At 45.3% G+C, this 22,960-nt stretch overlaps 1 protein-coding gene and 1 non-coding gene across 2 annotated transcripts in view; one reads left to right on the top strand and one right to left on the bottom strand.

Annotated features, from left to right (window-relative positions):
- Positions 1 to 22,455, bottom strand: part of CDYL (chromodomain Y like) — a 160,247-nt gene extending 137,792 nt beyond the window's left edge. The window contains exon 1 of the mRNA XM_027128269.1: positions 21,952 to 22,455. Coding sequence (XP_026984070.1) covers positions 21,952 to 21,975 — 24 coding nt within the window. The 5' untranslated portion in view covers positions 21,976 to 22,455. The remainder of the gene's footprint in view (positions 1 to 21,951) is intronic.
- TRNAG-CCC (transfer RNA glycine (anticodon CCC)) lies at positions 5,500 to 5,571 on the top strand. The gene has a single exon. It is a non-coding gene; the product is annotated as a tRNA-Gly (tRNA).
- Positions 22,456 to 22,960: the final 505 nt, after the last annotated feature.

Below are 22,960 nucleotides of genomic sequence, written 5' to 3'. Positions count from 1 at the left end.
AAATGCTAAAGAAAGTTCTTGAGTCTGAATGGAAATCACACGACATGGCAACTTAAGTTTACAGGAAGAAATGAAGTCAGACACAGTCATTATGTAGGTACAGTAGGTCCTCTGCATTCGCAGGTTCCACATCCATGGATTCAACCAATAGTGGACTGAAAATATTCAGGGAAAAAAATTTCCAGAACGTTCCAAAAGGTAAAACTTAAATTTGCCACACACTGGCCACCATTTACATAGCATTTACACTGTATTAGATATAAGCCATCTAAGAGATGATTTAAAGAGGATGTGCACAGGTTATATGCAAGTACTACACCATTTTATATGAGAAACTTGAGCATATGCAAATTTGGGTATCCACATGGGGTCCTGCAACCAACCCCATGTGGATACTAAGGGATGACTATATATGTAATATACAATTTCTTAGCCATTATAAAAGATGACAGCTTAAAGCAAAAATTACAACACTACTGATGAGTTTACAAGGTATATCAATGTAATACTGAAGATAAGAGAGAGAAATGAAAATATACTACAGAACAAACTATTTAGATGAAATACATATGACAATACTACTAAAGGTAAAAGGCGGGAAACTGAAATATACTATTGAAGAAATTCTGGGTTTTACCTGAGGTGATTCAATACCAATGCTAAGTAGATTGGGATAAAGCTAAAATGCATCTTGCAATTCCTAGAGAGCAACCGCCCTCCCCCTGCCCCCAAAAAAGCAAAGCAATATAGCTAGAAAACCAACATCAAAATTAAAGTGAGAATTTTAAACTCTGACTAACATGAAAACCAAAAAAAGGAAGAATAAAGACAAACAAAAATCTCTTCCTAAAAAAGTGCAAAATGGTAGACCTAAAATACAACCATACCAATAATTACTTTAAATGTAAACAGACTAAACGTTCTAATCAAAAGGCAAAGACTGGTAATTTTTTTTTTTTTAAGCAAGAACCAACTACATTCTAGTTTCAAAAGCAGCACTTTATAAAGACAGAAACAAACTAAAAGGCTGAATAAATACATACCAAGGCTGGAATGGATATATTAATATAAAACAAAATAGACTTCAAGAAGTATTACTACAGACAAAAACGGACATTTCACAATGATGTTAAAGATCAACAGAACACTATATTGGTATACTTATACCAATATAATAAATACACACACATGTAATGACAGTGCATCAAAATGTGTGAAACAAAAACAGAAGAGAGACAAATGCATTTTCATAGTTGGAGATCCTAACGTACCCCTCAATAATCGTTCAAACTAGATTTTTAGAAACAGTACAAATACAGGAGACCCAAATAACAGCATTAACCCTAACTTAGCTGATATTTATGAAACATTCCACTGATAACTGAAGAATTATATAAACTTTTTAAGGGCACAGAGAACATTCACCAAGATGGATCAAATACTGTGCCACAAAACATGTCTAAAGAGATTCCAAAAAAATAAATCTAGAGAAAACGTTTTGACCACAATGGAATTTAAAGATCAAAATGAAAACATCTAGTGAAACCTAACATACCTGAAAATTAAACAACCTAATTCTAAACAACCCATGGGTCAAAGAAATCACAAGGGAAATTAAAAAATATTTTGAACTAGATTAAAATGAAAGCATATCGGGCTTCCCTGGTGGCGCAGTGGTTGAGAGTCCGCCTGCCGATGCAGGGGACACGGGTTCGTGCCCCCGTCCGGGAAGATCCCACATGCCGCGGAGCGACTGGGCCCGTGAGCCATGGCCGTTGAGCCTGCGCGTCCGGAGCCTGTGCTCCGCAACGGGAGAGGCCACAGCAGTGAGAGGCCCGCGTACTGCAAAAAAATAAAAAATAAATAAAATGAAAGCATATCAAATTTTGCAGGATATACCAAAGAAGGGCTTGAAGGAAATTTATAGCATTACATGTTCTTATTAGGAAGCAAGAAAACTCTTAAATCAATGACCTAAACTTCCACCTTATAAAACTAAAAAGAAAAGCAAATTAAATCAAAATGAGATGAATAATAAACAATTATCTGCCAATGAATCCAACACTTTAATGTAAATTCCTTTAAAGACACAACACCAAAACTCAAGAAGAAATACCAATTCTGAAAAACTTCATATCCATTAAAGATAGTGAATTCATAACCTAACTCAACAGAAGAAAATTTCAGTACCAGATGGCTTCACTGATAAATTCTAGTAAACATTCATGAAGGAATCAAAACCAATTTCAGAAAGTGAGAGAGGGGAATGCTTCCTAACTCCTTTTATGAGACCAGCATAATTCTTGACGGGAAACAGAAGAGAAAATTATAGACCCATTTACCTTATGAACACAGAGACAATAATTCCTCAAGGCATTAACATAGATTAAAAGGACCAAACATCCTCAGATCAAAAGTACATCATATCCACACTTAGACCCACTGTAGTAAAACTGCAGAACTGTCAAGGGTAAGAAATCTTAAACTACCAGAAACTCAGATGACTTATAAAGAGGGGCGAATTTTTTTCATCAGCTGCAAAGCTAATAAATCTTAATTGTCAACCAATAAAATGTATACCCAGCTAAAAAGCCATTAACAATATAATAGTAAGATTACCTTTAGACATATAAATATCAAGAATTTATTATCTCAAATCCTAACTAAAATAATCATTCAAAGATGTAATGAAATCTACTCCTAAATATATACTCAAGAGAATTGAAAGTATATGCACACATAAACACTTCTGTATAAATGTTCTATAAATGTTCTATATAAATGTTCTATAAATGTTCTATATAAATGTTCTATAAATGTTCTATATAAATGCAAGATTACTCATAACACACACCAAAATAGAAACAACTCAAATATCCATCAATCAATGAATAGTCAAAATGTGGTCTAGTCACCAAATGGAATATTATTCAGCCATAAAAAGAAGTAATGCACTGACACACTCTACAACGTGGATGATCCCTGAAAACAGGCTAAATTATTAGCATATCAGAAAACAAGTCAGACACAAAGACCACATACTGTATAATTCCATGTAAGTGAAATGTGCAGTACAGACAAATTCATAGAGAAAGTAGATTTAGTGCTTGCCAGGGGTGCAGGGTTACAGGGGTGGGGACTGACAGTCAATGGGTAAGGAGTTTCTTTCTGAGGTGCGGAAATGTTCCAAAATTAGATGACGGTAAAAGTACAATTTTGTAAACATATTAAAAGCCACGGAACTGTATCCTTTAAAAAGAGGAATTCTAGGCCTTCCCTGGTAGCGCAGTGGTTGAGAGTCCGCCTGCCGATGCAGGGGACGCGGGTTCATGCCCCGGTCCGGGAAGATCCCACATGCCGCGGAGTGGCTGGGCCCGTCAGCCATGGCCGCTGAGCCTGCGCGTCCGGAGCCTGTGCTCCGCAACGGGAGAGGCCACAGCAGTGAGAGGCCCGCGTACCGCCAAAAAAAAAAAAAAGAGGAATTCTATGGTATCCAAATCATATCTCAAAAAAGAAAATAGAAAAGCAAAGAAAGTAAGGTGCAATTCAGGAGCAAAAGTCAGCCCACATAGAATGAAAGGGATAAGTGAAATGGCATTCAAATGTAAAGTTAGAAAATTTAAATAACCTGTGATTTAAAAAAAAATTGTTGGTTTATTTCTGAAAGATAAAACAAATACTAGAAAATAATCTTGACCTAGTGGAGGTGAGGTTGGAGATTTCAGTGAAGAATTAATAGTGACTATGCCCTTGTTATGTCCTCAAGGAAGACATATAAAAATTAACTATTAAATACATATCCCATTTCTGGTACATTAAAAAGAATAGAAATATTCTCAATGAGCATAAGACACAGGGAGTAGATACACTCAAAAGGTAAATAACGCATACGTCCCTGTCACATTTCAGAAGAAATCACTGAATGATTTGATCACTCAGATTAATAGTTAAGCAGAATCTAAAGAAATTAATGGCAACCACAAGGTCAGACAAAGAATCTATATCATCCAACCAGCAAAAGAATACCCAATCCATACAGAAAAATCTCTCAGACCAACAGACAATTGAAAAATAAATAAGAAAAGGATAAACAGCAAAGATGAACTCTAAATCCCAAAATAAACCCTTTTACAAGATCACAAGAGAAAACCTCCAGAATTAAGGTTTCATGAAGACCATTCTCTGGCCATGGGATAACTCAATTAGAAGATACATAGTAAAGAAAAAGATTTTCACCTTAAAAATATTTAAATTTAAGTACTCAAAAACAAAAAGACAAAATCCTTGTGGCTGTAAATTTTTTTAATACATTTTGGATTTTAAAACATATGAATAAATATCCTAAACAAAAAAATAAGTGAATTTATTTTTAATAAACAGAGAAAAATCTAAAGATAGTTTTAAAAAATAAAGCAAACGTATACGATGTGGCTAAAGCTGTACTTACAAGGTAATTGTACAGCCTTCACTAAAGAGCAAGATGAGCTGTTCAACTCAGTAAGCTCGGAAAAGAGCCAGGTAACGTCGAGAGGGCGGAAGGAAGTAAAGAGCAAGAAATAAAGTAGAAAGCAAAGATATAAAGCATCAGTAAAATAAAAAACTGATTCTGACAAAGAATCAAATGAGATAAAATATCTGTAAGGAAAAAGGCACAAAAAACCAAAAGGCGGGCTTCCCTGGTGGCGCAGTGGATGAGAGTCCGCCTGCCGATGCAGGAGACACGGGTTCGTGCCCCGGTCCGGGAAGATCCCACATGCCGCGGAGCGGCTGGGCCCGTGAGTCATGGCCGCTGAGCCTGCGCGTCCGGAGCCTGTGCTCCGCAAGGGGAGAGGCCACAGCGGTGAGAGGCCCACGTACCGCAAAAAAAAAAAAAAAAAAGAAAACCAAAAGGCATGTTAAAGGTATATAATCATAGATCCAGTACAGGTTTTTAAATATCCTAAAATACTCTAATATAAAAAACTTTAGGCCACAATTGACTTAAGAAATAGAAAACACCGATAAAGAAACACAAGGTAATTCTCTAATGAATAATCAAATAGCTCCTCTCCTATCTTAAAAGGAAACAGAAGTCCAGAAGATTTTATAGGCAGCTGAAACAAAATCTTCAAAAACAGAAAATCAAAACACAGAAAATCCAGAGATTCTGCAACTGTTCCAGAGTAGGAAAAAATATTAAGTTGGTTACCTTTTCAAGTGACTATTATAAGCCTGATAATGAAAAGAATTTAACAATGTACGTAAATAACACACTGTGACTAAGTAGGGTTTATCCCAGAAATGCAAGGATGGCTTAACATCAGATGATATATTAATATACTACATTAAAATATTAAAAGGAAAGAGGGGGTCAAATGACAATCTCTAATGAATACAGAAAGCACATCCCATACAATTCGTTAACCGTTCAGGATTAAGAACTCCTCACATGCTAGAAATAAGAGAACTTTAACCAGAAATAACAGAACTTTAACTTTAAAACAGTATCTTAGCAGGACTTCCCTGGTGGTCCAGTGGGTAAGACTCTGCGCTCCCAATGCAGGGGCCCAGGTTCGATCCCTGGTCAGGGAACTAGGTCCCACATGCTGCAACTAAGGCGTGGCACAGCCAAAAATAAATATTTTTTAAACAAAGGCACTTTAGCAACTACCTAAAACTTTTACTTAATAATAAAATTTTATAGAACTTTCAGAATTAAAAATAAAATAAGAATGCCTGGGGGCTTCCCTGGTGGCGCAGTGGTTAAGAACCCGCCTGCCAATGCAGGAGACATGGGTTCGAGCCCTGGTCCGCGAAGATCCCACATGCCGCGGAGCAGCTAAGCCCGTGTGCCACAACTACTGAGCCTGCGCTCTGGAGCCCGCGAGCCACAACTACTGAGCCCGTGTGCCACAACTACTGAAGCCTGCGCGCCTATAGTCCGTGCTCCACAACAAGAGAAGCCACCACAACGAAGAGGAGCCCTCGCTCGCCACAACTACGGAAAACCCGCGCACAGCAACGAAGACCTAACGCAGCCAAAAAATAGATAAAATAAATAAATTTTTTAAAAAAATCCTTGTTGTTAGTAACTGATATTCAACATCGTACCAAATGGTCCCAGCCAAAGTGATAAAGTAACAGGTACGAATTTGAAGAGGAAGAAAAATATAATCTCCCCTATTTGCACAAGATATAGTTATCTACATATAAACCCAAAAGAATCTATGAATTTTCAACCAAGATAGTTTGACAAGGTTGCTAGATATAGACATGAAGCATAAACAGCCTTCCTGTGCACAAGTATTAACTAGTTAGAAAATATAACTTTAAAGAGATCTCTCTAACAAGAGCAACAAGAAACTATAGTTTCTAGGAATAAATCTAAGAAAGACTGAAAAACTTTAAAAAAGTGCGTAGCAAAACATACCGAAGAACCAAAAGGTGGGGAGAGGGGGAGAGGATCCCCTTCGAGCTCCTGCCCGGCCTCCCTCTCTCTCCTGATTCATTAATTTCCCCTTCCTATTAGCTTTCTCCCAGCGTCACACAACATACTATAATTTCCCCTATCTTAAAGCAAACAAACTTTAGAGCCTACCTCGCCCTCCTGGTTCCCTTTTCGAAAAAACCGGTCCTGGGAACTGCCTACAGTCATCACCCCCAATTCCTCTTTTCCCATGCTCTCACGAGCCCACGTCCGGTGGAGCCCCTGGACGCCCCCAAGCAGCTGCTGCCATATCTAGTGGTCAATTCTAGGTCCCCACGACAGCACCGAACACTGAGTCGTTCCCCCCTTGAAATGTTCTTCACCTGCTTCCAGCGCACCACTCTCCCTTGCTATTTTCCTGGCCACGCCTCTTCTTTTACTGCATCTTCATCTCAGGTTCTATGTAAGAACGTCCCCACGATCTAACCTTCACATCTCTTCTCTACCTACACTCCGTCCCTGGATGACTCCCTCCTTCCCCGGCTTTAGAAACCATGCACATACAGACATCTCCCGCCGAAGCATATGCCCTAAACTCTGAACTTTTAGACCCTGCCTGCCCACACCGCCACCTGATGTCTAAAAGGCATCTCGAACTTAACACGTCTAAAGCCCAACTCCTACTTATCCACCCCCCAGCCGTCCCCCGCGATAAAAACCAAAGCTGAGCCCTAAGCAGTTACACCTGTCTGAATAATTGGCCAATCCCATTCTTCTAGTGACTCGAGCCTGAAAACCCCAGGTTCTTTCCATTTCTTCTCCTTCCGTCACATCCAATATCCAATCTACACGTAAATCCTGCCCAGCCCCACCTTCAAAACAGACCCCAAGTGCAGTCACTCCTCACTACTCCATCATCCCGCCACCCGGGGTTTCAAACACCAACACCTTTTGCCCGAGTTATTCTGCCAGCCTCCTGACCAATCTCCCAGCTTCCTTCCTAGTCCTGCCACGGTTTGTTCTCCATATAGCATCCAGCACAACCCTTTAAAAATTTTAATTTGATTACGTCACTCCTCCAATGGCTTTCCATCTCAGTAAAAATACAACTCAGAGTATTCAGCACATCTACAAAGGGCCTGCCTAGATCCCACTACCACCCTGACCTCAGGTACCATCCCTCTCTGTTTCCAGATGCACCAGCCTCCTTGCTGCTGCCCAAACTCGCTAAGAACATGCCAACCTCTGGGGGCATTCCTTTGCTTTCAAGTCCCAAATGTCACCTTATCAATGAGGCTTTCTCTGACAATTTATATAAAACTAATCCACACCCCAAGCCACTAGCTGTATCCCACTTAGCCTGCTGCCACCGCTAGAATCTAAGCTCCTTGGGCAGGACTTTTATCTGTCAGCTCCACTGCTGCATCTCCAGTGCCCCAGAGTAACCCATGAATGCAATACAGCATCAACCCAAGCCCAATGTGGAAGCAGAAGAACGCACCCCCAAGAACAGCTGAGCCATCTTTCAGAAAAAGAGAACAAGATCGAGATACCTGGCAGGGCACTTATTACAAAGCCATACTGATGACAACAGTGTGTGCTGCGTGACCAAGAAAAGACAAACAGACAAACACCAGGTGAGAAGAAGAAACTGACCCACACGCGTAAACGAAAACTTCACGTATGGCAGAGGGGCAAACGGGAAGGGGAGAGGGCGACTAGTTTAATAAATGGTGACGGCAGATTATCCAGTGGAAAAACAAGTCAGATCCCAACTTCATACCAGAAAAACAAACGGCAGGTTTTTGCTACCGTTAGAAGCAAAACTTTTGGATGAAAAGATAGAAGATAATGATCTTGGTGTAGGAAGGACTTCCTCAACGAGAAACAAAATGAGGAAAATAAGACTGCATTAAAACGTAAATTTTCATTAATTTGGTGGGTGAAATATGTAATTGTGTTACAGATTTTAAAATCTTTAATGAAGAGTGAGGACACCACACAGATGAGAAAACATTTGCAAGATGAATAACAAAGATTAGCATCGATTACAAAGAACTCCAAAAATCAAGAAAAAAGCAAAAGAAAAAAGGACCAATAAATAAAAAAGGTTTTTATAGGACACTCCACAATTCCTTCAGTGCTAACTTCTATGTGTCTTCTGTGAAACAGCATGGATATAATTCTATTTTTATGAAATAACTGTGAGCTGTATAATCCACTCTTCTACCATTATTTATGCACAAAGCTGTCCCGAATGATGGGCCTTGGCTTGTGGTGGCTAATCTGGGTGCTAGAGCAGTGGATGACTTCTTGTTCTTTTTTGACTTCCATTTTCTTTCCTCGATAAACATGCATATAGGGCCTTTACATACAAACGGCGAGTAAGGTGACGAGACCATGAAATTCAAAGCACTTGCCTGCCAAGCGGATGTCAGCTGGTTCAAGGAGTGACATTAAAAGGCTGAACTCTTTACTTCAAAGAGGCTGCTGAAAACAAAACATTCTCAGAACTTTCTCCTCTCTCAGGATTGCGCGCACAGTCTTTTTCTGAATATCCCCCATGGTGCCAAAAATTCACAAAAATGAATTTGGGAATGAACCAGGGAAATTCAAAACTATACAGTCTAGTGAGTTGATGATACGGTTGTACATCAAATATGGTTTCCCACAAACAAAATGAAGTGTCCTGATAAAGAGCCCATCAACAGGCCTCAGGTTTGCTCCCTCTGCATCTCACTGATTCTCAAACTTCCTACTTTCTACTTGCTAAATCTACTTGACCCTGAGAAATCAGTTATATGATGAACGATGCTACTGGTGACAACAGCAACAGGCTGGTTTCTTTGACAATGACGCTTCCTTGGTTCTTTAGAATGGTAATGCTGGCTACTGCAAGTCAGACTTTTAATGTTTGTACTGGACACGTCTTTCCCCTTTAATATATTCTCCAAACATGTTTTTTTGGTTTTATTTTTGGTTTTTATTTATTTTTGGCTGTGTTGGGTCTTCGTTGCTGCGCGCTGGCTTTCTCTAGTTGCAGCGAGCGCAGGGCTACTCTTCATTGTGGTGCGCGGGCTTCTCGTTGCGGTGGCTTCTCTTGTTGCGAAGCACAGGCTGTAGGCGTGCAGGCTTCAGTAGTTGTGGCTCACGGGCTTAGTTGCTCCACGGCATGTGGGATCTTCCCAGACCAGGGCTCGAACCCATGTCCCCTGCATTGGCAGGCAGATGCTTAACCACTGCGCCACCAGGGAAGCCCCCAAACATGTTTTAGTTTGTTCTATTTCTTAAAGAAAAAAAATCATAGTAAATGTCAAATCATCATTTATATTCATCATCTTTGTGGAAACTTTCCAAATCTCTTTTGGACGAAATTTTGACAAATGAAATCTCTGATCTTTCTTCTCTTTTCATCAATGTTTTGTGCTTCATTATAGCCACCTGTGTAACCTAAAGCCTTTGGTGACAGTCAAAAATTGTTATCTGTGTTGACGCGTTAAGTTCATGGCTCCTTGCGAACTTGCCTGATCTCAGACGAAGCTGATTCATTTTCTACCCTGTAATTAGTCACTCATTTTTAGGTTCATACAAAAGATTTCTAGGCTGCTGTGCACAGGAAACCTACTGGCTACCTGAAAATTACAGGGAATTACTGTGAGCTCCCACAAGCTACAGGAGAAAATGTCGTTGTTTTAGTCACATCTTCTCTATGTCTGCTTAGTGACCCCAAGGATGGAGACCATGGAAGAAAAGGCAGATGAGGATCCTGCTTGTTTCTGTAACTGAACTACCATCACCTGTTAACTTAACACTACAAAGAGCTTAAGAAACCCTTCTAACTCTAGCAAGAACAATCAGGGGGGTGTTTTTTCTTTTCCTCTGGTTAAGGTGTTAGTGTGCGTCTTATAGAAGAGCATCTTGAACCCCTGAGCATTAACCCTAACCCACCGAGGTAATGCCTCCTGGACTCTGAGAATGCTTTATAAAGCATGTGAAAGGTCACCTACATATACTCAAATACACTATTGTCACATCATTATTCATTGCTCCCCAAAACTTAAAAAGGGGTTTTTAAGGTTTAAGCAATCTTCATGTTTAAAAGGTATGGTCACAAACTTGCTTCAGGAAATTTTTCTAACGCCATGTTTAACAGACTCATAAATCACTTGAGAACGTTTACTAAATAGCTCCTCAGTAACTCTTGCTAACATATATGCTAGCAGAAATCGAAAACAGGAGGAGAGTAAATCTTCCTACATGTTTGTTGCTCTTTTGTATCACTACTAACGTCTTACGTATAATATACAAGCAAACACCCGACTGGATGATGTGTCCGTCCTAAACTGATGATGAAGTTCAGCAGGGGTGAGAAATCCATTTTCTACCAAAGACAAACAAGCTACAGGGAAAGGGGAGGGAGGACGAATACAAGAGTAGCTTAGTTTATAGATAGAAAGTTGATTTGTTTTGGAAAGACAGAAGGATTCTACTGTTTGCTTGGTTTTTTTCAGTAAACTTTTGAGAATAGTTCAATTCCATATCATATGACGGAGGGCATCAAACAGGCGGTGGGGGTGGGATGAGACGAGCAGCAGAGGAGCGCGAGGTGGAAAAGACAGCAACAGAATCTCACTTCCCCAGCCCAGAGTTAGAGAGGAACGAAAATGCCAGACAGATAGAGAAAACAAACAAAACTTTTCGATCATTAACCCTACAACCATCCTAGGGGCCGGAAGCCTGTGATACACACATCTCCTCAGAGGCCGACAAGCCCCTGCACGTGGCTCTCAAGACCCTTTCTCCATAGGCAGCAGGTGCTTTAGTTTGAATCTCTGGAGTTCCTGCCCCGGGGATTCAGAGGTGCCCAAGGCCGGCCAGGTCACAGAGCTGGGCCAGCCAGAAAGCCCGTGGGGAGGTGTGGCTCCGGCATCTTCCCCGACCCGGGATGCTACTAAGGCTAGAAGCCTAACTGAAAACCAAAGGAGCTTCCGACAAGGGGTGATGCCTCACTATTCCTGCAGCAAAAGGGAAGGCAGCCTTCACTTCCGCTGGGCCTCCACACGGCTTCAGAGAGCACCCAGGGCTCTAGCTGGCCTCACGTGGCCCGGCGATGGCGCCCGGCACGGGGCAGCTCCTCCAGGAGGGTGGAAGGCACAGCCAGATCCCTCCTCCCCGAGAGTGGTCCTCACAGGTGGGCGTGGGAGCGGCGCCCGGTAGGATGGCAGGATCCCAGAGAAACACGGTCACACTGCAGAGAGGTGGAAGGTGGCGCAAACACTGAAGGGATGGGCATTTCCACCTCGGTTTTGTTCCCACCCCCGTCCCCCGGCTGGGGAATGAGATGCGAGTCAGGGGGCAGCAAGAGCTCTCAGCTGCCTGCGGGGCCACGCGAGCATCCTGACTCTCTCCAGGGTCCCTCCTCCAGCACTCAGGGGGCACGCTTCCCCGAGGGGAGCTCCACTCTAGAGAAAGCTTCTTAAAAAGTTAACTGAACTCCAAGACACGACCCTCTACTGCAGCAGAAATCAGCCAAGCAAAGGGCTCGAGGGCTTAGCTTTCCTTTCTGTGGGATCGGGCCCGCGACACTTGGACTTGGGAACAGCCCTTCCCGCACCCCACCCAGCCACGGGTGGTTCCGGCCTTTTTCTCTCCCAGGTCATCCTCTGGACAGAGCTCGGGGGGGCGCTGCTGTGAAGCTGCCCACTCACCACCACAGCCTCTCTCCTTGAGCGGGTTGACCTTGAGCCGGTTCCTGGGTTAGCGGAACCTCCCGCCAAGGTGAACGCACGCGCACACCCCCACACATGCGCGCGCGCAGTGACAAGATCTCATTTCCACCATCTTTCGCTCTTCCTACAAAATCATCGCAGCCTCATCATGTGTAATCGGAGACAACCTGGACCTACTTAGGAGGTACTGTTTCCCCTGGGAATACACTTTTCGATCTGTGCCTGTCAATTTAATCAAAACGTTCTCAGAAAGCTCATTTATGAGCTGAAGCCAGTGGTGCCAAATGGTGGCACGTAAAATAATTCTGGAGACTTCTTCTGGAAGAGGCGATACACGTCCTGTTCTAGGTAGCACCCCTGCCACTACACACACGCCTCTCCTTCCTTAAAAATGATCACAAAATAGCCCTTTACCTGGTGCTCTGAGTTCAAAAGCACACCTGCACGAGGGAGGGAAGTCAGAGGACAAAGCCAGGGGCCCATTACGCTGGCCGAGAGCTGGAGAGCCGGCTGAGCGCCACCGCAGGTGTCGGAGGTGTCAGGCAGCCCGGGGAGTTCCCTCTGAAGCGTACAGATGAAAGGCAAGGTGAGCCAACGGGGCAGCCGGACGCTCCTTCCCAGAGCTTTGAGCAGCAGAGCAACAAGCCAGCAGAGAAGCCGGGTCCAGAGACCAAATGGGATGAAGGAAGAAGCCTCGGCTCAAAGGGCACCTGGCGGAGGACGGAAATCAGGTTGGAGGGACCAAGCTGGATGAGGGCACAGGAAATCCGGGAGGGAGAGAGGAATGAAGGATGGAGATGCCCGGAAGACAGGACGTTTTCTAGGGGGCTCTGGCCCAGCCCGTGGGTCAGGAGGAGCGGGAAGCAGACAGGCCCCTCCACGTGCTCCCATGACCGACCAAGGACCAGTACCACCACTCTGCTAAGCAGAGAAGCAGGCGGCAGACCCGGGATAAGAACAGCTCCTGCACCTTCTCTTCAACTCCCAGCAGTGAGACGCCTTCAGCTAGAAAATAAATCTCTTTCAACTTCAATGGTAAAAACAACGACTGAAACAAGGTTTTTCAAATTTTTTCATCCATGACACAATTCAAATATTCTCATTTACATTTCGGCAAATCACCTAATCCTTCCTTTACCCAGTGTCATCATGGAAGATGACAGGGCAAGTCCCTGCTCTTAACCCGGCAGGGGGAGGCGGACATACCCAGCAGTGGATGAAGAATTGTACGAAGACACCAACTTCCTGAAGCATCAACCTGACCCAAAGATTCACGGAGAAGTGTTAACTGGTAGTCACTCTTAAAACACTGCGTGTCAAACCAAAGATCATTCTCTGCAGTACACGGTTAGCTCCACAGAGGTTTTAGGGTACCAGCAGGATTCAGAAACAGGCCAGGCTGTAACCGCCCCCACTCCCCCCTCCATCCCACTACAAGTACACTTGCTCTCTCTCCTCTGGAAACTCTGGAAAACCATAAAATTAAACTGAGCTTTGCCACTTACATCCCAAAACTTTTTACAAATCACTTCTGATAGCTCTTCTCAACACACTGTTTTCCACTCTGTGAACATGCCCTGCCCTTCACAAGCCTGAGGGGGCTCAGGAGCCCCCATTCTCCATGACCTGCAGGTGCCGTCCCCAGCTTCCCAGTTCAGCTCATCTCACAAGCAAACTTACTAATGTCAGCTCACCTCCCTGCGGCGGCTCCCTTTCCCTTACCAGATATCTGCTTCTAACAAGCTAAGTAAGGAAGCTGTATACTCCAAGCACGTCATGCCGAAAATACAGGCAAACGGTCTCCAAGAGAGACCCAGAGTGTTCAGTGCGTATGGGGTGTGACAACTTTTTACAGCCAAGAGGACTTTTTCTGTCTTGGTTCTCACATATTCTGAACAGCTGAAGCTTCCAGATCAGTTACATGCTAAGATAAGACATGCTTCTGCCTGCAACTCTGGGATGCGCTGAAATCCTAAACAGTAACCTACTGATGAAAAATGTTAACATTGTAACCAGAGACATTCATGACCTGCAACCAACACTGGGGGGCTTCATCCAACAAACACTGGAAACTACCAACCTCTTGAGGATGTCCCATGGCAGAGACTGTTATAAATGGAGAGAGACAAAGAGTAAAGACATTTCCTAAGTATACTGAGCTGACTTCTCCAACTAGAGAACACTATTGTTAGACATCCCCCCCACCCCACTTTTCCCCAGCGGGTAAATGTAAAAAATGCTGCGGCCAACAGTTCAAATACTCTTTCCAGGAACACAATTTTCCTCCAAATTATTTGTATCAAGTTTAGAAATAACTTTCCTCCAAAACACCATATGGCTTTTCAAACAAGATACCTAAACGCACAATTCTCACATATATGGTATAATTTCAAATAATGCAACTCCAGTCACTATAATATTTGTATTTCAGCTAAAAGTCAGCAATTACTGACTGCTCACCACATTCACGTCCTCAGATTAGGCACTTACAACCAACCAAAAAATAGGTAGCCAACCTTACCAGGAGAAAATATATGTCATATTATTTAATACCTAGAAAAAGTAATAAATAAGCAAGTACAAATTATTATAATGCAAAACAAAGAGGAAATTAGTCACATGGAGTTTGAAGGGGAGGATTCCTGCTACCAGTGAACTCTGATGAGGTCCTGAATGAGGACCGACACTGAGGCTGGCAAGCTGGGGAAACCACCATGTACTGAAAAAACGGCAACACAAAGGGACAGAGGAGGGATGGGGTGTGTAGGTGTGGACCAAGTTAGGCCAACAACTGTGGCTTCACTAGCCCAGACCAACAGGCCAACCTCAGGCAAAGGCCAACCTCAGGCAAAGGGAAGTCAGACAAGATATGCCTACATATCAGGGCGGGCAGAACGAAGATGCGGAACATTCTGCTTCAGAAGCACTTGTTTTAACTATTATGTCCATTTTCATAAACAGTTCCCTTGACATCTAGTTTACACTCTCAGTATCTTTAGGTAAATCTCAAGCGTCGGCTCAAGCCCTTGATCCGTAGTCACGATACCACAAATTCCAATTCAATACGTTTCTTCAGATTCTGGCAAGAAAAAAGCAAACAAGGTTCCAAAGGGCACTGTCACTGCAGAATAACAGATCTTCAGTAAAATGTAATTCTTAGCACTTCGTCGGGCTTGCAGGAAGCAAGGAAAATACACAAATGTCCCAGTAACTCCTCCAATCCAACCATAATGAATGAGACGATCATAAAAACAGACAAACATCAAAGATGAAGAAAGCAAGCCACAGACTAACAGGCTGGGGGCAGGGGTACCCAGAATACTTAGAAGTAAAAAAATATAATTGTTGAAATTAAGAACTCAATGGATGAGTTAAAGAGTGGATTAGACATAGCTCGTTAGTGAACTAGAAGTGAGATCCAAGGAAACACCCAGAACGCAAACAAAACAGAAACAAGGAAAGGGCAACAAGAGGGCGAGGATGAGGAGATGGAATAAGCGCCTCCTTGGAATTCCCGAGGGAGAGCGCAGAAGCACAGCGGGATCTGATGGTGGTAAGATGGCCAGCAGTCCTTTACGACTGGCAAGGCACAAACCCACAAGAGAAGCACAACATATACCAAGATTATTAATAAAAAGAAAGCCACACAGAGATACACTGTAACAGGACTAGAGGACACCAAAGTCAAAGAGAGGATCCCAAAGCCACCAGAGACAGAAGACAGACCTCCACACTGACAGCGTCCCCAAGAATAACGGGGAAGCCAGAGGACAACGGAACGATAGCTTCAAAATGCCGAAGAGAAATAACCAAGTAACTACTTTTATTTGGAATCAAGTCTATTTTCCAAAAACGAGGGCAAAAGAAAGGCATTTCCAGGTAATCGAAAAACTAGAGACCTTTCCACCAACAACCCCTCCCTAAAGAAATCTCTAAAGGATATACTTAAGGAAAAAAAAAAAGAATCCCAGAAGGAAGTTCTGAGATAGAAGACTGATGATCAAAGAAACTGGTAAAGACACAGGCAAAGCTAAAGAAACACTGTCCGTATGCAAAAACAACGCTCTACTTCGCGAGGGTTTTGCACAGATGATGATTAACGCTGGAAAATAACAGCATGTAAATTCAGGGGTGGATCAGGTTTAAAGTATCTCAAGTCCTTGCACTGTCAGAAGCGGAGCTAAAATATTAACTTCAGGCTTTATGTATGTAAATTCTCAAGAGCAGCCACTTAAAAGACTACAATTAGCATCTTCCAAACCCGATCGGCGAGGTCTGAACACAGTTTCACCGTAGGCTCTGGCTGAAGCAGAACTGAGTTCGGCAAAAACAATGTCAAAGTCATCAATGAAGGGTGGTGAAACCCAAGTCTTAGCTCAAAGGTCTCAAGAACAAGTTTAATACTTTGCGGGGGGGTCATAGATTCCCCCTGAGAAACAGAGGAAAGCTGCTGGTCCTCTCCCCCCACCCCAAAAAAAACACTCTTATTACTTGAACAAATTTTCATACCAAAGCAAAAGACTTCTCCCAGACTCCCCAGAGAACACGGGCCTCCCAGGCCTTGACCAGCTTAAAAAGCTGGAGAGAATTAAGTTGGTGTGGGAAACAGTAGAGTTGGAAGTTCCCCCATCCTCGCATTAAAACCACATATGTGGATGAAGGACTAAGTGTTGGGCGTCATGTTTGGGGGAGGAGAAACTGGAAGTAAGTCATTCATTTAATTCACTCTTTCATTAAAATGTATTGAATAATTCAACAATTATGCAACTATTGAAAAATGTGAACTGTAGAAAAAAGGTCCTAGTTTTAAAAACTGTACGCGCCAATCTTACAATCTGGTGGACAAATACGCCATACGATGAAGACAGCAGACAGACATTCCAGAAACAGCCCTTATACCTAACTACCGGGTGTTTTTAATGCTGCCTTCCTGGAATGACTCAGTTAAACACCGGCAACGGTCAACGGGCCGCAAAGGACTTGTCTGGTCCACCTGGAGCTCAACTTCTTCAAAGGCACATCCCGACCCCCTCAGTGTTGTCGCAAACAGACCAGTGCAATCCAGAGGCTCCTAACTCCACCCACATTCCAGAAAGAAGCTTTCTGAAGCGGAGATCCCTGTCTCCAACCAAACACTGAAAACTACAAGCTCGTGGTCTGGGCCCCAGAATCTGCATGTATTCTATCTTAACAGAACCCGCAATGATGCTACGTGCCTATAGATACACACAATATACAAACGATGACTCCTTATTCGCAGAAACTCGACTTAGACCGGCTCTGTGCGGCTCAAATACTCAGAACTGAATGAAGTATTTCCAATACACCGTGAAAATACATTCAATAGTTAAAATCATTACAAAGCACAAGAAAAAGATTAAATGATTCTTAGGTATCACAGCAAGAAGAGAAAAACTTATTCGAGTACACAGGACCTGGAAGCAAATTCAAAGGAAAAGCACAGGTGATGTCTCCACACTCCTGCTCAGGCAGGAGTATTCTCCGCAATTCACATTTAAGAGTGTTAATGTTCGACACACACACACACACCACACACACACGTGACTATTACCACACAATCAATCCCAGCAGTCAAATAACGCTTTCTGCTTTCTTATTTGGGGGGATCTCAACCTCAAGAGCCAGCTAACCACACACGGCAGATGCTGGTCCGTCTTGACCCAACAGTCACGGGGTCTCCTCATCTTCGTGACCAGCATCTGGACCACACGTGCGGATCTGACTTACAACTAAAATTCCTGCGGTGCGCGGGAGAGGTGCAATCTCGTCCCAAAGTAAAGGAGAAAGATTCAAAAGACTTAACTTTCCCCCAAATCCTGATTATCCTTCCAAACCAATCAACTTGAAGACACGTTTTATGAGCCAGGTATCATTTCATTCTTAAAAGCTCACTTCCATTTTTGATTGCCTGAAACATGCATGTGTTGGATAAATATTTTCTCAGAAGGCCAAGACGAGAGCACTGGGATCTTCCTGAATTTTAAATTAAGCGACTACAGTAGTTCTCAGGGGGGAAAAAACCCACCCCCCCGCTGAGAAAAAGAAATGATTAAGATAAACAAGAAGGCTGCTTTCATTGTTATTAGATTCCTTTCTCAAAGCACATGAACTCACTCTTCTGGTGGTTATTTGGCCACTAGATAAATTAAGATCCTTTTGATCTTTTCTCTCCTTCGGTGATATAATCAATATAATCAAAGGAAAAAAGGTTTGGTTTCAGGGTTTGAGCGCGGTGTGGTTTTTTCTTTTACTTTAAGAATGGAAAATAAAGATGTTTCATAGGGTAAACGTAACCACTTAACACCTGGCTATAGCGTTTTATCAACTCTAAACTGCTTTGACATGCTAATGTCATTCAGGCTTCACAATTCTTTGAAGCAGTGATTATCATTCCCATTGTACAGATGAGGGAGTTCAGAAGAGACAGTTACTTAAGACTTACAGCTCTTCCCTTCCCAACATAGAAGGGGAAGAGTGCAATCCACAACGTCTGGCTCTAAGTCTAGAGCTAGGATTGGAGCTAGAAGGCCTTCAACTACTGCACGTCCCACCTCCATGCGCCCAAAACCCCAGGAGAAAACTCAGGTCCAGAACAGCTGGTCACCTAAAGCAGAGGCTAGCAAACGAAGACCTGGAGGACAAATCCAGCCACTGCCTGCTTTTGTGGAATCCATGGGCTAAGACTGTTTTTCACATTTTTAAGTGATTTTTTTTAAAAGAGGAAGACTATTTCATCTCATGTAAAAATGACATGGAATTTGAATTTCACCGTCCATAAACAGTTCTACTGGAGCATGGCGCTCACTCCTCTAGGGCATGGCCGATGGCTGCTTCTGGGCAACAAAAGCAAAGCTCAGCAGTGGTAACAGACTGCCTGGCCTGCGAGGTCTCAAGTATTAATAACTATCTGGTCCCTTACGTAAAGTTCGTGGACCCCTGATGTAAAGGATGCGTGTCTTTTGGTGAAGACTAGAAAGTTCATAGCATGGGTAAACTTAAAAAACCTGTCTTCCCTGCCCCCAGCTGCTGGAGATGCAGGGGGTAAATCAATCCTGTCCTTCAGCGAACAGTAGTTCCTCCAATTTTGGGAGGGTGACGCTCCAGCCCATCTTTTCTAGGCTCTGTTCCCTTATTTTTTTATTCACAAGGCACAGTTACAATAAGCACTTAAACATTTACTATCACAACATACCAGGAACCATGCTAAGCGTTGGAGATCTCATTTCTTTTTAGGTGAGAAAACAAAGGCTTTGCAGTCAGGTAACTCGCCCAAGTTCACGGGGCTGAGGCAGACCCGTGCTCTTACCATGCCAAGTTACTTCAAAAAGCAAAACTTTGAACCTCCTCCTCTGCCAGTATATCCCTCTGGAATTGTGGAGCTGGAGGCCAAACATGAAACTTCTCCTTCGATTTAGGCAGAACTGGACGAAACCAGGCAACTCATGCCCCAGGACCTGGCTACTAACCTACCTTAGTGTTCCCGCCCCCCAGACAAGCTGCCAGTCAGTGCTTACTGACAACTACTATCATTTCTGCCTCACAAGTAATACCGCCTTCATTACAACAGTACAATTCCGTACCTTTAGAAGCAAAACCAGGCCTCCAGGAGGCATGTTAGATCAGGTAGAACACAATAATAACCACCACTTTCTAAGTGTTCTCTCTGGGAACCACAGGTATGCTTTACACGTTTTTTTCATTTAAACTTCACAGCTCTATGAGGTTAGCTTTGATCCCAATTTTACAGGTGAGGACACTGAGCTTTCAACGTTAATTTGCTCAAGGTGACAGGGTTGCATTTCAATACCTAGGTTTTCTGACTCCAAATCCAGGCTCTCAATCGCTATGCAGAACTTTCAAATATCAACTTTCAATCCTCATATATAGTCACAGTGTTGCCTACAAGTAAAGGATAAGTGAGAAAATTCACCTTGAAATATACTGACCACACTATTTACTGTCACCTCAACTCTACTAACACTTTTTTCCAAAACTAAAACTCAGAATCAAGAGTTCAATTGTGCACGTGTGTCATTTTTCTGCAATGTACTTAGTTCTTCCAACAGATGCTCTTTGAGGGCATGCACCATTCCCGTCCCTCATCCCTCCCTAGCTCCCGACAGAACCTCCATAGGGTAGGCATTCAATAACACACTGAATGAACACAAACTTTGTACAAAATGTGACTTATAAATGGATGCTGCCGGGAGAAGGGAAAACCTGAAGATATACAGTAAGCAAAGAAAGAACTAAATTTAGTTCATAATGCACTGGTGGTAAAAGTGTTGTCTTCAGAATTTTTTACACATGAGATACAACCTATGTATAAGGTGCTACCCTCACCCACACACTAATGGAACAAGTTGACTTATTATGTATTTATAATCACAAAAATGAATGACGAGTGAATACTCAAGCCTCAACTCTCAAAAAGTAGTCTAATGTAGAAACCAAAATCCCTCATGCTCTCACACTATGTACTTTCCCAACTGCATGCCTTAGCCTCTACTTCTGGGCCTTTCCCAAACACAACACTTTCCTTCCTAGACGGGAAGCTTCTTGAGAACAGGGAGAGTTTTTTTTTTTCCCTTTAGTACCCAAATGACCCAAGATAGTATCTTGAATACAGTAGGGCACAGCTAATGTGTGAAATGGTTGAACAGAATGGAACATTCTCAGGGCCAGCTAAGGTACACTGACCACGTACAATGTAAGGGGAGGCCAACAACCTTACCACTGATTCTCCAGAAGGCGGCCTCCTCCTGAGAACTTTTGCGAACACTTGCTTTTAAAACAACAAAAACTTGCTTTATAAAAAAGCAACAAGAAGTTGCTAGAAGGCTATCACTGTTGGCAACAGAGCTCCATTCTGTGCCAACGGCGATAACATATCCACAAGAGAAGACCCCTCAGAAGGCTCACCTGGTCCTTATTAAGGGTTCACAGGGGCCAAGGGGCTCTACTCTTTACAGACGCTTCCTTAAGACCTAAACACCCAGGTCCCTAAACGCATCCAAAAGGTAAATCAAGAGTATGCAGAAGTTTTAGTCTCTTACGAAGACCTATTTACAAATACGTATACGCAACAGAAGAACCATTTGTCCAAAAGAACAGAGAGCCTTCCAAGCTTCTGTACTCCCAGGAAGTCGACTTCGCAACACGTCAAGAAGTTCCATCGAGGCGCACAAAATGTGCCTCAAAACCCAAACTGATATTCGCACCACTTGAAGTCGAAGCTGGCGGACCGATCGCCCACAACTCAGAGTTCCGAGGGTGCCCTTTCTCACTCGCACCGCTGCGGCGCAAATGAATGACGGTGTATCAGCGTTAAATTTAAATTTCCTGGCTCCGGCCACAATGCTAACCTAATTAAAGCATGTGGTCAACGCTTAGCCTTCTCGGTGCGATGTTGTGCATCGCTCAGACTAGCAGCAGAGTCGGGAGACAGTTGCACCCTTCCTCTTGCCCCCCCAAAACCGGAGGCAAACCCTCCCCAGAGCGCTCCGCCGAACGGCCAGGAAAGCGCCCCCGCGCCGCCCACGGACCCCGCCCGGCGGCGCCGCGGGCTCCGCACCCACCGCCTCGCCGCGGGCACTTTGGCTCCTTCCGAGCAAGTCGCTCGCGTCAGCGCTCCTGCCCCGCGGCCGGGACCCCCGGCCCCGCAACTCGGGCGCCGCCGCCGGGCCGGGGCGCACGCGCTTCCGTCCAGTAAACTGCGGCCGGGGGGGAGGGGGCGGCGGGCCGGCCGTCGGGCGGGGGCCGGGCGGGGCGGCGGGCCGGGGGGAGGGGAGGTACCTCGTACAGCTCCTCGGAGGCCATGGTGGGCGGTGGAGCGGGGGGCGCGGGGCAGGGCCGGCGAGACGCCGCGCAGCCGGCGGCCGACACTTTGTTTCAGTTGGGTCCCTGCGTGGCCTGCGCTTCCTGCTCCGCTCGGCTCCGGCGCCGGTCGGGCGCGGACCGGCGCTCACTCCTGCCGGTGCGGGCCGCCGGCCGGGTTGTGCGCAGGAGCAGCTGCGCAACGCGCCCTCCGCGCCGCGCTCACTCCCCGGCGGGCCGGCTCGGGCTCAGGCTCATCGCGCCGCCGCGGGGCCGGGCCGGGCTGGGGCGGGCGCGGCGGCGGTGCACGGCGGCGCGCTGGCTCCGCGGCTCCCCCTCTCCGGTGTAGTGCAAAAAGCTTCCTACTTGCGACCGAAAAACCTGCCCCGGCTACTGAGCATGCCCAGTGCGGCCGCCCGGCCCGGCCGAGCCGCGCTCCCGCGCTCCGGGTTTTCGTGCCGCCCGCGCGGGGGGGCGGGGCGGCCGGCGGGCGGGACAGCCGAGGGGAGCGGTGGGCCGCGCTCCGGGCGCGGCGGGCGGCCGCGGGGAGCCGGCCGGCAGGAAGGGGAGGAGCCTGGGCTGTGGGCGGGGCCGCGGGAGGCGGGGCCGGGGCTGTGGGCGGGGCCCGGCTCGCCCCAGTGCCCTCCGGAGGTACGGCCGCGCCGCGCCGACGCCCGCGCGCCCGCCTCGACGTGGGGGCCGGGCCCGGGGCGGGAGGGCGGAGGACGGCGACGCGCACAGGGGCAGCCACCGGCGGGCCCGACGTTGGGCAGTGGGCTGCGGGGGGCGCGCCGGCCCGCGTCCGCAGCCCGCCGCCCCGACGGCAGCGATGCGCAGCCTCCCTGCGGAGCGCGCGGAGCCCCCGCCCGCCCGCCGCGTCGCCTGTCCGGACCCGGCCAGCCAGCGAAGGGCCGGCGGCGTGGCCAGGTGGAGCCCCCGCCGCACCACGTGCCCGCCTCCCCCGCGGCCGCCGCCAAGACCCGGAGCC

The sequence above is a fragment of the Aethalodelphis obliquidens genome, unplaced genomic scaffold, assembly GCF_003676395.1.
Source record: "Aethalodelphis obliquidens isolate GAN/ISIS:26980383/991018 unplaced genomic scaffold, ASM367639v1 scaffold34, whole genome shotgun sequence".
Lineage (NCBI taxonomy): Eukaryota > Metazoa > Chordata > Mammalia > Artiodactyla > Delphinidae > Aethalodelphis > Aethalodelphis obliquidens.
This window is presented reverse-complemented; position numbering and strand designations above follow the sequence as displayed.